The sequence below is a fragment of the Gigantopelta aegis genome, chromosome 13 (genome assembly GCF_016097555.1).
Source record: "Gigantopelta aegis isolate Gae_Host chromosome 13, Gae_host_genome, whole genome shotgun sequence".
Lineage (NCBI taxonomy): Eukaryota > Metazoa > Mollusca > Gastropoda > Neomphalida > Peltospiridae > Gigantopelta > Gigantopelta aegis.
Window position 1 is genome coordinate 16,994,128 of NC_054711.1, and position 16,196 is coordinate 17,010,323.

The 16,196-nt window shown below is 36.2% G+C and overlaps 1 protein-coding gene across 2 annotated transcripts in view; it reads left to right on the forward strand.

The window, feature by feature from the left end:
* Positions 1 to 16,196, forward strand: part of LOC121387365 (outer dynein arm-docking complex subunit 2-like) — a 75,728-nt gene that overhangs the window by 18,587 nt on the left and 40,945 nt on the right. For both annotated transcript variants that reach the window (XM_041518433.1, XM_041518434.1), the window contains exons 12-18: positions 1,398 to 1,607; positions 2,715 to 2,945; positions 3,756 to 3,866; positions 5,097 to 5,312; positions 6,743 to 6,924; positions 10,767 to 10,881; positions 14,261 to 14,449. In XM_041518433.1, coding sequence (XP_041374367.1) covers positions 1,398 to 1,607; positions 2,715 to 2,945; positions 3,756 to 3,866; positions 5,097 to 5,312; positions 6,743 to 6,924; positions 10,767 to 10,881; positions 14,261 to 14,449 — 1,254 coding nt within the window. The remainder of the gene's footprint in view (positions 1 to 1,397; positions 1,608 to 2,714; positions 2,946 to 3,755; positions 3,867 to 5,096; positions 5,313 to 6,742; positions 6,925 to 10,766; positions 10,882 to 14,260; positions 14,450 to 16,196) is intronic.

Consider the following 16,196-nt stretch of genomic DNA (forward strand, 5'->3'; position numbering starts at 1 on the left):
GATATAGCACTGTGGTAGAAGAGTGCTCACAAGAATCGCAGGATTGATCACTCTCAGTGGATTTATCTTCTTCAGCCCCCATTCCATCAGTGCCACATGAGTTAAACATCAAAGGCCATGGGAAAGTGCATGTGAAAGATCCCTTTGCTACTTTTATTACAAAGAATAACCTATATTGGCGGCAGTGGGTTTTTTCTCTTTTTATCACAGAAATGTCAAAATAACCATATGATAAACTGGTGCACATAAAAGGTCCTCTCCTGGCTTTTTTTGGTAGAGATAACTTATGTGGCTGCAGTGGGTTTCTTCTCTCTCATACCAAGTGTGAAAGTAACCATATGTTAGACACAAAATGTCCATATTTTAAAATGTGTTCTTTTCTGGACACAAGCTCAAATAAATGCCTTGATAAAAGTTTGTTTTGTTTAAAGATGACAATTTAAACTGATAGTTCCCCATAAGCGTTGGAGACGGTGGGGGCAACAGCCCCCCTAGTTCTGGAGCAAAACTTCAAATTCGGCCAAAAATTATACAGATATTCGGGCAAAATGTGCTAACATAAAACCTTTTTACCATGTATTTCCATCATTCTGCCCTCAAAATTAGTTGTAAATCATGTAAAAATGTGCAGTGCAGGGCTTCTAGAATTTTATAAAATCCACTAGCCATGGGATCAGTGATTTTAAAAATGTACTAGTCATCATTAAAAATTCACTAGTCCTACTTTAAATAAATACACTTTTACTAATAGTAATAATCAAATGTCACCTAAAAAGGGATATAGAGCTTAAAAATCCTTAGTTTAGGGGTGGAAAGACGGGGTAGGATATTCATATTTACAAAATATGTAACTGCAGCATTTGACAAGGTTTTTTTTCCACTAGTCGTCGGGCTAGTTGTAGTAAGTATTTACTAGCCCAACACTGAAGATCATTAGCCATGGGAGTGGGGCTACCATAATCTAGAAACCCTGGTAGTGACTCATTCGCAACTCTGTATAGCTGTTTGACGGTAATGCTAATATGAATAAATCTTATCCAGATTCAGGCATTTTTGTCTAATTCGGGCAAAAACCAGGCTGCCCCCATACAAAAATGGGAGCCCGTACGCCTATGTTGTTCCCGATTCTTAGAGTTTTAGACCCTTAAAAAATACTCTGGACTATGACTAAGGTCAAGCCCTGGGCCCCGTTCCACGAAACAATCTTAGCACTAAGATAACGTTACGTGAATAAGTCCTGTTACGTGAATAAGTCCTTAAGATGGTCTTAGCACTAAGATCGCTTCATGGAATGGAGCCCAGAACAGCAACCAATATCCTTGGGGCTACCACTACGGTCGAGCCCTGGACGGCAGCTAGCATTCCTTTTCTTTATTTTAATTTTGTTTTCCCCACAGATCGGCGCACTGAAGATTCTTAGAGAGATCTCACGTAACACTCAGATCCGGCGCGCGATTGCGGACCTCGGCGGGCTGCAGACAATGGTGAAGATTCTGCGCGACCCAGATAAGGAACTCAAGTGTCTGGCAGCCGAGACCATCGCCCATGTGGCCAAGTTCCGCCGCGCTCGGAGAACCGTGCGACAACATGGGGGAATCAAGAGACTGGTGAGTGCAATATATAGGCCACACATTTATCTTAGCATTATGATATCATAAAACCATCGTAGGCTACCACGTCACTACGGAACATGCCATAGCCTATGCCTGTTTTATGATATCGTAGTTTTGAGATGGCTTTGAAAATATGGGACAGGGTACAGATTTTCTAAGTTATATTACAATATCGTAAAAAGTCCTAGGCTATGATGTCACTATGATATGCTAGACTATGGCGGTTTTGTGATATAGTGTTAAGACAGCTTCGAAAATACATGTATGCATCCAGATTTTGTTCTCATCCCAACAAGTGTCTCGTGATAGGTGTGTATGTAGCAAAGACTGTGGTATGTTGGAGTACACATTCCCTCCCCCCCCCCCCCCCCATTCTAACCAGTGGCCCATGATTGGTAGGTACTGATCAGTAGCAAAGGCTGTGATGTGTGCTGTATTACAATACCTGCAATTAAAAAAAAATGTCCATTGCTAAAAAAACATGCCTTTGAATATAGTCCAGAATAAAAATTGAATATAGGCAAAAAATGCTGTGAATTAAAAACTCCACAGCAATTTCCACAGCATTACTGAATGCCGTGGGCAACTGCAGAGGTTGGTATTATGTGCATATAAATAAATCACTTGTTTTTAGGCAGGATTAGCCCAGTGGTAAAGTGCTCGCTTGATGCGTGGTTGGTTTGGCATTGTTCCCCATTAGTGGGCCCATTGTGCTATTTCTCGTTCCAGCCAGTGCACCACAACTGGTACATCAAAGGCCGTGGTATGTGCTATCCTGTCTATGGGATGGTGCATATAAAAGATCCCTTGCTGCTAATCGAAAAGAGTAGCCCATGAAGTGGCGACACCGGGTTTCCTCCCTCAATATCCGTGTGGTCCTCAACCATATGTCCAATGCCATATAACCGTAAATAAAATGTGTTGAGTGCATCGTTAAATAAACCATTTCCTTCCTGGTCGAAATGAGTGTCAAAAATAACTATATGTTAGGTACCAAAATGTCATAGTGCTAAGATGTGTAGGTAAACTTTCCTTTCCCAATAATCACCGAGGTGTCATTATTAAACGAACATTCCTTTCCTCTCTCTCTCGTATGGCCAGGTGAGCCTGCTGGACTGCGGCAGCATGACGTCAACCCCGGTGGAGTACCAGAAGAATGTCGAGGTCGCGCGGTGCGGGGCGCTGGCACTGTGGAGCTGCAGCAAGAGCAAGAAGAACAAGGAGGCCATGAGGAAGGCTGGGGCAATCCCTCTCCTCGCGGTCCTACTCAAGTCGAAACACGAGGACATGCTTATTCCCGTCGTGGGAACGCTGCAGGAATGTGCATCTGAGGTAAATCAATATTAAACACACAATATGTCATGGAATGCCGGGGTGGGGGTGGGGGAGCGATCCCCCTCCTCACGGTCCTACTCAAGTTGAAACACGAGGAAATGCTCATTCCCATTGTGGGGACACTGTGTGCATCAGAGGTAAATCAGGGTTAAGCACACGGGACGGGACATAGCCCAGTGGTATAGCACTCACTTGATGCACGGTCAGTGTGGGATCGATCCCCGTAGGTGGGCCCATTGAGCTATTTCTCGCTCCAGCCAGTGCACAACGACTGGTTTATCAAGGCCTTGGTATGTGCTATTCTGTCTGTGGGATGGTGCATATAAAAGATCCCTTGCTGCTAATTGAAAAGAGTATCCCATGAAGTGATGACAGCAGGTTTCCTCTCTCAATATCTGTGCGGTCCTTAACCATATGTCTGATGCCATATAACCGTAAATAAAATGTGTTGAGTGCTTCGTTAAATAAAACATTTCCTTTCTTCCTTATTAAGCACACAATATGTGATGTAAGTAAGACTGAGTGAGAGGTGGTAGTATTTATACCCGTCAATATATTTTTTTATTGAAATGCATGTAGCAGTTTTAGCCACATGTTACTGTTGTTGTCGATGTGATTTTATTTGGTAGTATACATCCTATACACCCAATTGATTATGACCATAGTCTTAAGTTCTTTATCTTGATGGTGAAAAAACGCAAACCAAACAGCTGGAGATAATGGTGGGTATGGATATAAACATTGTAGTTTTTGGTAAAAATTATGCCATCGAATCATTTCTTAACAAAACATTTTTATATTTTTCAGCCCGGCTATCGTCTTGCAATCCGAACAGAAGGAATGATTGAAGATTTGGTGAAGAATCTCAAACTGTCGAATGAAGAACTCCAGATGCATTGTGCATCAGCTATATTCAAGGTATTTATAGTCTCCCATCCCTAGCTATGCAAGACAGACCCATTCCATGACGTCAGCCCATGCGAGACAGACCCATTCCATGACATCAGCCTATGCGGAATAAATCTTGCATGGGATATAACGTCATTGAATTTAACATGGGGAGTATTACTGGGGAGGATCCAGCTTTTCTGATGAGGGGGGCGTCCCAAGACAGAAAGGGCACCATAACATTATGAAAAGGCACTATTGAAAAATTACACATGGTTCACATGGACCATAATATAATAGTGCTACAACAGGGATGCTGGCAGATTTATTCTACAGTGTTCTATACATTGACAGAATAAATAAATTTGTAAAAAACCTAAAAATCCTAAATAAAAGGGGCACTTCTCAAATTTGATCCACCCCAGTATTACGGCATTGGTAATATATGACGTCATATCAATGTGAGTTGGTTAGTTTTAGATTGATATTTTGTTGTTAAAACCTTCATAATAAAAGCTATCTTGTTAATTTGTAGTGTTAAATTATATTTAACACATGAAACAGACATGTCAAATATGACAGTGTAGTTTATTTATGATAAAATGGTCAAATAAAGAAGTTACTTTTTCAGCCATCTTTGTTTGTGTAAAATAATGGTTTATTTATCGAATGAATGGTAGAAAAAGACTCCATCATATGCGTTCATGTGGGTTGAAATTTCCACCACCTCGGGTGTACTTTTTCTATCCCACATGACCACATATGATGGAGTCTATTAGTCCCAACCACGGCTGAGGGGTTTGATCTAGCTCAGTCGGCAGAGCATTGACCTGAGGTGCTCTGGTTTCTGGATCGAACCTCCTCAGTGGACCCATTCTCTACGAATCACAGATTTTGTGTTGGAAGCGTGAGATGGTGAAATGTAATCCCAAAATATCTATATAACATGCACTGTTGGTCTGGGATCGATCCCCGTCGGGGGACCCATTGGGCTATTTCTCTTTCTAGCCAGTGCACCACGACTGGTATATCAACGGTTGTGGTATATGTTATCCTGTCTGTGTGATGGTGAATATAAAAGATCCCTTGCTGCTAATCAAAAAGAATAGCCCATGAAGTGGCGACAGCTGGTTTCCTCTCTCAATATCTGTGTGGTCCTTAACCATATGTCCGATGCCATATAACCATAAATAAAATGTGTTGAGTGTGTCTTTCTTTCTTTCTCCAGTAATATATTCCTCAATATTGTTTTTATCTCAGTGTGCAGAGGAGAAGGAAACAAGAGATTTAGTTCGACAGTATGGAGGTCTTGATCCGCTGGTTAAGTTGCTTAGCAATTCGGAAAACAAGGAACTACTTGCCGCGGCGACAGGAGCCATCTGGAAGTGTGCAATTAGTCCCGAGAATGTGGAGAGATTCCAGGAACTCAAAGCCATTGAGCTGCTCGTCGCTTTGTTAACGGGACAACCCGAGGAGGTACGTGGTATTCAAGGGTTCAGTTGCATGGTGGGGGAGGGGGTAGTCACTGGCCGCAGGGCCAATTCGAATCACCTATTTACATATAGCATATATTATTCTGTTTGGCCCACCTTTTTAAATTGAAAAAAAAAAGGTATCATATATGCATATTAAGGAATTTATCATATTTTTCTCATAAAAGATAGAGAAATACTACCAACCCAGATAAATGCCAACCCAGCCTCCATTACCAGTGGGTTTTGTTTTTACTGCAATTTCCATGGATGTGAGAGCTATGCGTAAATGGGCTTTTTCATTTCGTCTATAAAACAAAGAAGGGAAAAAAACCCATGCGAAAACGAAAAACCAAAAGTAGTATTGCGCAATCGCAAGTAGTATTCGTCAGCTTTGCTGTGATTGGCTAGTTTTGTCCAATTCAGGATATGCTATTTGAAAGCCTTTGTTCGACTTGGATCCACTATGTGGATAATAAATATGTTTCTTACACACATGTTGGTGAGAACATCATTAGTTATTTTTGATAACATACGATTGGCTGCTCGTAGGTGATGATCAGGTCACCAATGCCATACCATCCAATGAAAAAACAGCTTGATTGAAATTGATTACACTGTGAAGTATAGTTAACCTAACAATCATTTGTCTGTGACACGTAAGTTAGCTGCAAGTGAAAGGGCTGTAAATAACGTTCAGTCTAAAAAGATATTAAAATTTGCTTAAAACCTGGTTTTTGAGGATATGTAAGAAATAGAATACTACATCCGTGCCTGTTAGATATCATTTATCTCACAACTCGTTGTTTAAAAATGTATTCAACTCGCTTTCACTTGTCAGATACATTTTAAAACAACTCGTTCCAAGATAAATGGTATCTAACAGCCACTCATGTATTATTCTCTATATATTGCCAAAATTTGAAGGTATATTAGCTGTGGGGAATGGTTATATGATAATAGTGAATAAATTGGGAAAACATTACAACCGGTAGTTCATTATTACAGTAGGTTTTATGACCACCAAAGATCTTGAAGGACGATTAAATTGGGGTCAAAAGCGAAATTTGAAAGTTGACGTTTCTTTATCAGTAAATTGTAAATTCAAACAATAAAAATGACTAAAAACAAAATAATAACAACTGTATGATCAACAGAATGAAAATGATTGACAGAAATCATGTTCCACAGTGATTAATCAACCTTCCTGAAAATTGTCAAAATCAAGAATGACACCCCACACACGTGTACGGGGCAACTGCGTGATACACGTGCAAACTATGGAATGTGTTTCGGTGTGTTGATAAACAGACCTGAACGTTCTTTACTAGGATGTCTGTGGTCGAAACGTATGTTCAGTCTAATAGTTGATATTAACATTAATATTTCAGGTTCCCCTACTGTTTTTAAAGAGTATATCATTGTTTTTCCCAGGTATTGGTGAACGTGGTTGGAGCGCTGGGAGAACTAGCACAATCGCCGCCCAACAGGACCAAGATCCGCAAAGCTGGTGGGATTCCTCACCTGGTCAGCCTGCTCACCGGAACTAATCAGGCTCTGCTCGTCAATGTCACAAAGGCTGTTGGGCTGTGTGCCGAAGAACCCGACAATATGTTGTTAGTATAGCTGTCCTTTGTTGATTGGGGGTGGGGGGGGCGTAGCTCAGTGGTAGAGCATTCGCCTGTTGTGCGATTGATCTAGGATCGATCCCCGTCGATGGGCCCATTGGGCTATTTCTCGTTCCCGCCAGTGCACCACGACTGGTGTAACAAAGGCTGTGGTATGTGCTATCCTGTCTGTGGGATGGTGCATATAAAAGATCCCTTGCTGCTAATTGAAAAGAGTAGCCCATGAAGTGGCAACAGTGGATTTCTTGTCAATATCTGTGTGGTAACATATGTCCGACGCCATATAACCGTATATAAAATGTGTTGAGAGCGTCGTTAAATAAAACATTTCCTTCCTTCCTTCCTTCCTCTCTCAATATCTGTGTGGTCCTTAACCATATGTCCGACGCCATATAACCGTAAATAAAATGTGTTGAGAGCGTCGTTAAATAAAACATTTCCTTCCTTTCTTCCTCTCTCTCTCAATATCTGTGTGGTAACCTATGTCCGACGCCATATAACCGTAAATAAAATGTGTTGAGAGCGTCGTTAAATAAAACATTTCCTTCCTTCCTTCCTTCCTCTCTCAATATCTGTGTGATCCTTAACCATATGTCCGACGCCATATAACCGTAAATAAAATGTGTTGAGAGCGTCGTTAAATAAAACATTTCCTTCCTTCCTTACTCAATGTTACTAGTTAAATAAAACATTTCCTTACTCAATGTTACTAGTTAAATAAAACATTTCCTTCCTTACTCAATGTTACTAGTTAAATAAAACATTTCCTTCCTTCCTTACTCAATGTTACTAGTTAAATAAAACATTTCCTTCCTTACGCAATGTTACTAGTTAAATAAAACATTTCCTTCCTTCCTTCCTTACTCAATGTTACTAGTTAAATAAAACATTTCCTTCCTTCCTTACTCAATGTTACTAGTTAAATAAAACATTTCCTTCCTTACTCAATGTTACTAGTTAAATAAAACATTTCCTTCCTTCCTTACTCAATGTTACTAGTTAAATAAAACATTTCCTTCCTTCCTTACTCAATGTTACTAGTTAAATAAAACATTTCCTTCCTTCCTTACTCAATGTTACTAGTTAAATAAAACATTTCCTTCCTTACTCAATGTTACTAGTTAAATAAAACATTTCCTTGCTTCCTTCCTTACTCAATGTTACTAGTTAAATAAAACATTTCCTTCCTTACTCAATGTTACTAGTTAAATAAAACATTTCCTTGCTTCCTTCCTTACTCAATGTTACTAGTTAAATAAAACATTTCCTTCCTTCCTTACTCAATGTTACTAGTTAAATAAAACATTTCCTTACTCAATGTTACTAGTTAAATAAAACATTTCCTTCCTTCCTTACTCAATGTTACTAGTTAAATAAAACATTTCCTTCCTTACGCAATGTTACTAGTTAAATAAAACATTTCCTTCCTTCCTTCCTTACTCAATGTTACTAGTTAAATAAAACATTTCCTTCCTTCCTTACTCAATGTTACTAGTTAAATAAAACATTTCCTTCCTTCCTTCCTTACTCAATGTTACTAGTTAAATAAAACATTTCCTTCCTTCCTTCCTTACTCAATGTTACTAGTTAAATAAAACATTTCCTTCCTTCCTTACTCAATGTTACTAGTTAAATAAAACATTTCCTTCCTTCCTTACTCAATGTTACTAGTTAAATAAAACATTTCCTTCCTTACTCAATGTTACTAGTTAAATAAAACATTTCCTTCCTTCCTTACTCAATGTTACTAGTTAAATAAAACATTTCCTTCCTTACTCAATGTTACTAGTTAAATAAAACATTTCCTTCCTTCCTTACTCAATGTTACTAGTTAAATAAAACATTTCCTTCCTTCCTTACTCAATGTTACTAGTTAAATAAAACATTTCCTTCCTTCCTTACTCAATGTTACTAGTTAAATAAAACATTTCCTTCCTTCCTTACTCAATGTTACTAGTTAAATAAAACATTTCCTTCCTTACTCAATGTTACTAGTTAAATAAAACATTTCCTTCCTTCCTTACTCAATGTTACTAGTTAAATAAAACATTTCCTTCCTTCCTTACTCAATGTTACTAGTTAAATAAAACATTTCCTTCCTTCCTTACTCAATGTTACTAGTTAAATAAAACATTTCCTTCCTTACTCAATGTTACTAGTTAAATAAAACATTTCCTTCCTTCCTTACTCAATGTTACTAGTTAAATAAAACATTTCCTTCCTTCCTTACTCAATGTTACTAGTTAAATAAAACATTTCCTTCCTTCCTTACTCAATGTTACTAGTTAAATAAAACATTTCCTTCCTTCCTTACTCAATGTTACTAGTTAAATAAAACATTTCCTTCCTTACTCAATGTTACTAGTTAAATAAAACATTTCCTTCCTTACTCAATGTTACTAGTTAAATAAAACATTTCCTTCCTTCCTTACTCAATGTTACTAGTTAAATAAAACATTTCCTTCCTTCCTTACTCAATGTTACTAGTTAAATAAAACATTTCCTTCCTTACTCAATGTTACTAGTTAAATAAAACATTTCCTTCCTTACTCAATGTTACTAGTTAAATAAAACATTTCCTTCCTTCCTTACTCAATGTTACTAGTTAAATAAAACATTTCCTTCCTTACTCAATGTTACTAGTTAAATAAAACATTTCCTTCCTTACTCAATGTTACTAGTTAAATAAAACATTTCCTTCCTTACTCAATGTTACTAGTTAAATAAAACATTTCCTTCCTTCCTTCCTTACTCAATGTTACTAGTTAAATAAAACATTTCCTTCCTTCCTTCCTTACTCAATGTTACTAGTTAAATAAAACATTTCCTTCCTTCCTTGATTGATAAAGCACTAGTGCAATTAGGGGCAGGCTGTAGCCCAGTGATAAACTAAAGCACTCGCTTGATGCAGTCAGTCAGTCTAGGATCAATCGCCGTCTGTGGGCCTTTTGGGCTGTTTTCTGTTCTAGAAAGTGCACCACAACTGGTATATCAAAGGCAGTACTATGTGTCACTCTGCCCATAATGAGGAACGGCATTTAGCTCAGTCGGTTGAGTGCTCCGCTTGAGGTGCTTGCATCACAGGATCGAACTACCTCGTGGATTCATTCAAGTTCATTTTGTAACTGGGGGTGGGGGTTCAGGTCAAAGGCCATAGTATGTGCTATCCTGTCTGTAGGATAGTGCATATTATGAAAGGCCCATTGCTACTAATAGAAAAATGTATCTGGTTTCCTCTCTAAGACTACAAGTCGTAATTACCAAATGTTTGACATCCAATAGCCAATGATTAATAAATCAATGTGCTTTAGTGGTATTGTTAAACAAAATGTTTCTTGCACTTAGTTTTAATCACCTATATTTTGTCAGTAGTTTGAATATATGTTGTTTGAGTGGTGGTTTTGATTTCAGAATGAAAGGTTTCGTCACGACTGATTGTTATGTTTACCTGTTGAAAAATTTAGAAACATATTGAATAACAAAAAATACAAATATTAATTTAGTGGGTTTGTGGGGGTTTGGGCTAATTGTTCCATTTGAATCCCATTAATTTTTGTGTCTTTTAAAATTATTAATGTCTGGTGAAAATTTTAGGCCTGTTTTGACAGTACAGTATATTTACCAAGTATAATTTTATCATGAAGATAATATATAGAGGATATTTCATGTTTTTTGTCAAATATGATTTATATCTCATTGAGTGAAGTTTGCAATCATATATCACGAGTGGTTTTTTTTTTGTATTTCTGCTATTTATTTAAATAAAATTGGTTTTTGATATTTTTGTTCGTTTAAAATTTTGTTGATTTTTGTCTTCTTCGTGTTTTCAGAATCATAGACAAGTTAGACGGAGTCCGACTCTTGTGGTCGTTACTGAAGAACCAGAATCCCGAGGTTCAAGCAAGTGCTGCCTGGGCCATCTGTCCATGTATAGAAAACGCTAAGGTAACATTTGTTATTTATACAGAACTAATAGTTTATGTCTGAGAGTAGTCCCAATTACAATAATAGTTTTTGGGGATAGGTTCATAGGTCATGTACGGATCCCATATTTGTAGCGGGGGCAGGCTGGTTTTTGCCCAAATTAAACGAAAATAGCTGAAATCTGGATAACAACATTTATTCATATAAGCATTACTTCGAAACAGCTATATAGGGTTGCAAACGAATGACTACGCCTTTGTACATGTATTACAACTAATTTTGGGGGTAGAATGATGGCAATACATTGTAAAGACATCTCAGGTTAGCACATTTTGCCCAAATTTTAGATTTTGCTCTACCTCTCTTGTATACACTTATGGATAAGTTCTTTTGTGGAAGGTTTTTCTTCAGATGACTATCAGGAAGAAAAAAACTATTCTAAAAGGACAAGTTCCAGAAAATATTTCTTGTGCAATTAATCTAAAACTTATAATTTCAATATTATTATATCAAATTCACTGTGTTTTATTTTTGTACTGTGTTGTCAGTCAATCCTCAGCTAAATATATAGAGAATATTTCATGTTTTTTTTATCAAATATGATTTATATCTCATCGAGTGAAGTTTGCAATTATATCTCACGAGTCACACTTGCGCGACGAGTGTGATATGATTGCAAACTTCACGAGACGAGATATAAATCATATTTGACAAAAAACATGAAATTTTCTGTTTATTATATAACTTTTGGCAATTTACCTTCATTTTTAAAATGCCAGCAGCAAAATAGTTCCAGCTTTCTTACAGTGAAGATAATACTTTCTACTGTGACTATAACACATTTTACAGTGAAATTTCACTCTAAAATGTGTTATCATCACTGAGTGACTGATAACACTTTTATTTCACTGATATTTTAAGATATTTCTCTAAATGTTATATAATAAATGATGTGATGTCGCAAGCACCATTTGATAAAAGCAACAGATAACAGCTTGGATGATAAGACCAAAAAACACAATGAAAAGAATGCTTTAATATCTAGAGATGTGTAGTAGACATTTTTTCTAGAACTATTCTACCAGTTAATTGCACCAGAAAAAAATTATTTTAGAGTTTAATTCAAATCTTAAAATGTTGAAGAATTTTTTTAATTATGTACTGTAACAACTTTTACTATAGCAAATATACAACTACAATTTTAAAGGGACATTCCTGAGTTTGCTGCATTATAAGATGTTTCCAACTAATAAAATATTTCTACGATTAAACTTACATATTAAATATATTTTCTTGTTTAGAATATCAGTGTGTATATATTCAATGTGTTTCTGGTCGTTTTAATATTTGTAAGAAGCCCAAACTGGATTTTGTCTTCAAATAATTTCTTACATACGAAAAAAGATATTTTAAGAAATAAAATGAAATTTAACCTAGTACAAATATTAGAACGATCAGAAACTAGTTTAATATACAGCCACTAATATTTTAGGCAGAAATATATATTTGATATGTAATTACAATCTTTAAAAAGTCTCTGTTAGTCGATGACATCTTAAAAATTGCAGCAAACTCAGGAATGTTCCTTTAAGAAATGTGTGTGTTATCTCTGTCAGCTGCTTTCATACAACATACTAGTGTGTCACCACGTGTTATTGCTGTGGAGCATTTTGAATCTTAAGTGTTAAAATGAAAAACAAACAAATTTCTATTATATTCAAAAGATACCAAAGAATGGTGTGTGACACAAACATTTTTTAATAATGTGGATGGTTAAATAATAAAAATGTACTCAGTATTAAAGCTTAACAAGAATTTTTGATGTGTAAATGTATGTAAATTTGTTTGTGGAACTCGTGCTCTTTGTGATTTAAATAAGAGTTATCTCTCTTAGTATGTATCTAATATGCTTCTGGTTTTGTTCAAAAGTTTATGTCGAAATTACTTTCTTTTTTTAATATTATTAAATAGTCTGATCCTCTCTTCCTTCTCTTATTTATTTTTGGACTGTTCTTCTAAAATGTTCCAAATTATATAAATATTCGACCGAGCAATCAATTCTTTTTCTTTTTTGGCTTGTAACTTTTTTCTCTTTTATTTTTCTTTTTTAAATTCTATTAACTTTTTTACTAATTGCTATTTTTAAAATTCTGCCCATTTTCAACTCTACCCCCCCCCCCCCCCCCCCCCCCCCCATCTTATCTAATTTCTTTTTGACCACCCGATCTAATCTGGCGACCAAATTTAATGAGTAGAATTTTCTTTATTAATTATATTAGAGATGTGCATCAAAATTTTAAAGGCCCACGATTTAATATTTGGATGTAAATTTCAAAATTGTCCGCTTAATTTTTTTCTGTCCCGGGACAAGCCCCTGGCTATCCAGAGACAGGCCCCGGGACGGACATGCTCGAAACTCTAGTGGTATATGAGCATGTAAAAATTATTCACACTGGCACTCTGGTTTTGTGCTTACCAAATTTTTAATTCTAATTCTAATAATAATAATAATAAGTTATTTAAAGAAAGAAACTCAAATAATACAAAGCTATTTTTCCGAGATCTTCTATACAAATCAGATTGCAACAATATTATAATAAACTATAATATATATAATAAACTATACAATATATATAATTGTAAAAGGCAAATGTCTTTATACAACTCAGTTTCATAGTACTTAACAATATGGACAGTGATGATTATATCTTATCAAAATAGTATTTAAAGCAATTCATTTTAAATATATTAAGACTCATAGACCTTTTGACATCAATGGGCAAGCTGTTCCATATAGCAACACCAGAGTACTGAAGAGTTTTCTTGAAGTGTTCCATTTTTGGTGTTGGTGCCAAAATATTTCCGTCATTTGTGGAGCGCAAGCCATAGTTAGATAATATTTTACTGAAAATATTTTGTATATATATATAGAGGAGCAATATACCATTAAGAGATTTGTAAACAAGAATAGCTTTTTGGTATTCAACCTTTTTGTCCACTAATTGTTAGCCATTTTAGTTCTTTCAGAAGAGATTTACTCCAGTCTTTAATAAATAGCATGCAAATTAAGTTTGTCCCCTTGCTTATGAACCATTTGAAGTCCTGACTGAAAGATTTAATAAAGTAAACTTTGTTTTCATTCAAGACACTACTAGAATAATAATTAAAATATATATATGGATCAGGGGTGGGAATTCTCCTCGGATCCGCGGTTTTCCTCTCATGGAACAGTGTGTTTCCTCACATTTTAATCGTCCTTGCCCCCGGACCACTCTAGATTTCCTCTTTTTTATAGTTCACCAATTCCCACCCCTGATATATACCTTCCTTTCTCACTCACTCATGGAATAATTTCTGTATCTCACACCTCGTCATCAACAATCTCCATATTTTACTGCAGGATGCCGGTGAGATGGTCCGTTCGTTTGTCGGCGGTCTGGAGCTGATTGTCAGTTTGCTCAAGTCCGAGCACAGAGAGGTGTTAGCCAGCGTGTGTGCAGCAATCGCAAACATAGCCAAAGACGAGGAAAATCTGGCAGTCATAACAGATCACGGTGTCGTCCGAATGCTATCCAAACTCACAAAAACGGTAAAACTTCTTCTTTTTTTTTCTTCTTTTTTTAAAGACTTTCGTAAAATCTAGTGATTATAACTTATCATGGTGTGGTCTGCATACTGTCCAAACTCACAAAAATGGTAACACTTTAAAAAATATTGTTGTTTTTTTTTTTTGTTTTTTTAAAGAGACTGTCCTAAATAAAAATCTAGCGGTTATAACAGATCACAGAATGGTCCGAATGCTGTCCAAACTTACAAAAGCGGTAACACTTTTTTTTTTCTTTTTTTTTTTTTTAAAGAGACTTTCCTCACTTATTTCCCTTATAGGTAGTACTAAACCAAATAATTTCCGGCTGGGTCAAAGTTCAAGGTTCACCGAACCTTTGATAGAGAAGTTAACACCACAAGTAATAAATTTAAGTGTGTTGGGTGTGAAAAAAAATTGTTTCATCTAGGCTAAAAATGTATGCCATTTTATTTCATCTAGTACCACTGTGTCAAGTAGCCATGTGCTTGAAACATGTGAGGGGTACCTGTAAAGAAAAAGTACTAAAATTTTGTGCAGAACTAGGGTAGTCATAGACGCTACCCGTTTTCTCACAATGAGCAGCTTGACCCCTGATTTTTTCTGATTCACTTTAAGAGTGAGGGGTGGTAGTATTTACTACCTGTGGTGTTTATGTCGATTGATACGCTTTGGGTAGGAGTTTTAGTCACATATGTTACTATTGTTGTCAGTGGGATTTGATTTGGTAGTATACACTTTTTTGATGTTTTTAACTAACCATAATAACAGTGTTATTGATGACTAATTACATATTATAGTGAAAGACCTTTAAAACCAAACACCCATTCGACTAACAGGGCTCAAACTTTAGAATTTGTCTCCCACACCAATTTTTTAAAGAATTGTCATGGGTGGCCTATTGAGGGCAATTTTGAGCCTGCCTATGGCAAATTTTTTTAAAAGTGACATTTGCAGCAAATAAACATGACTGAAAAGTTATTTTGCTGTATGTAAACATATTTCAAATATTAAATACTGACAGAAGGTGCACCCAACAAAAGTGACGTCGGTGATACTTTCCTACCTATTTATATCTCAACGACGGCAAATGCTGTCAGTGCCGTCGGTAAGTTGGAGCCCTGGACTAAAGAAAAAGTCTGGTGTTATGGAGTGTCTGGTTTATTGAAGTTATGTTTCATGGTGGTATTTAAAAATGGACCATGAAAAATGTACCAGTTTTGAGGGAAATCACTGTCTATATATATTTTTTCTTGTTTATATTAACAGTGTCTGTAAATTCAATGTGTTTCTGATCATACAAATGTTTGTAGTAGCTTAAACTTCATTTTATTTCCTAACATATCTCCTTTTTTTTTTTGATATACATACAAAATTATTTGGAAGATCAATCCAGTTTGGGCTTCTGCCAGCATTAAAGGGACAAACCGTAGTTTCAACCCGTTAAAATGAACACTAAGTTTAGTTAAAGGGACAGACCCTAGTTTCAACCCGTTAAAATGAACACTAAGTTTAGTTAAAGGGACAGACCCTAGTTTCAACCCGTTAAAATGAACACTAAGTTTAGTTAAAGGGACAGACCGTAGTTTCAACCCGTTAAAATGAACACTAAGTTTAGTTAAAGGGACAGACCCTAGTTTCAACCCGTTAAAATGAACACTAAGTTTAGTTAAAGGGACAGACCCTAGTTCAACCCGTTAAAATGAACACTAAGTTTAGTTAAAGGGACAGACCCTAGTTTCAACCCGTTAAA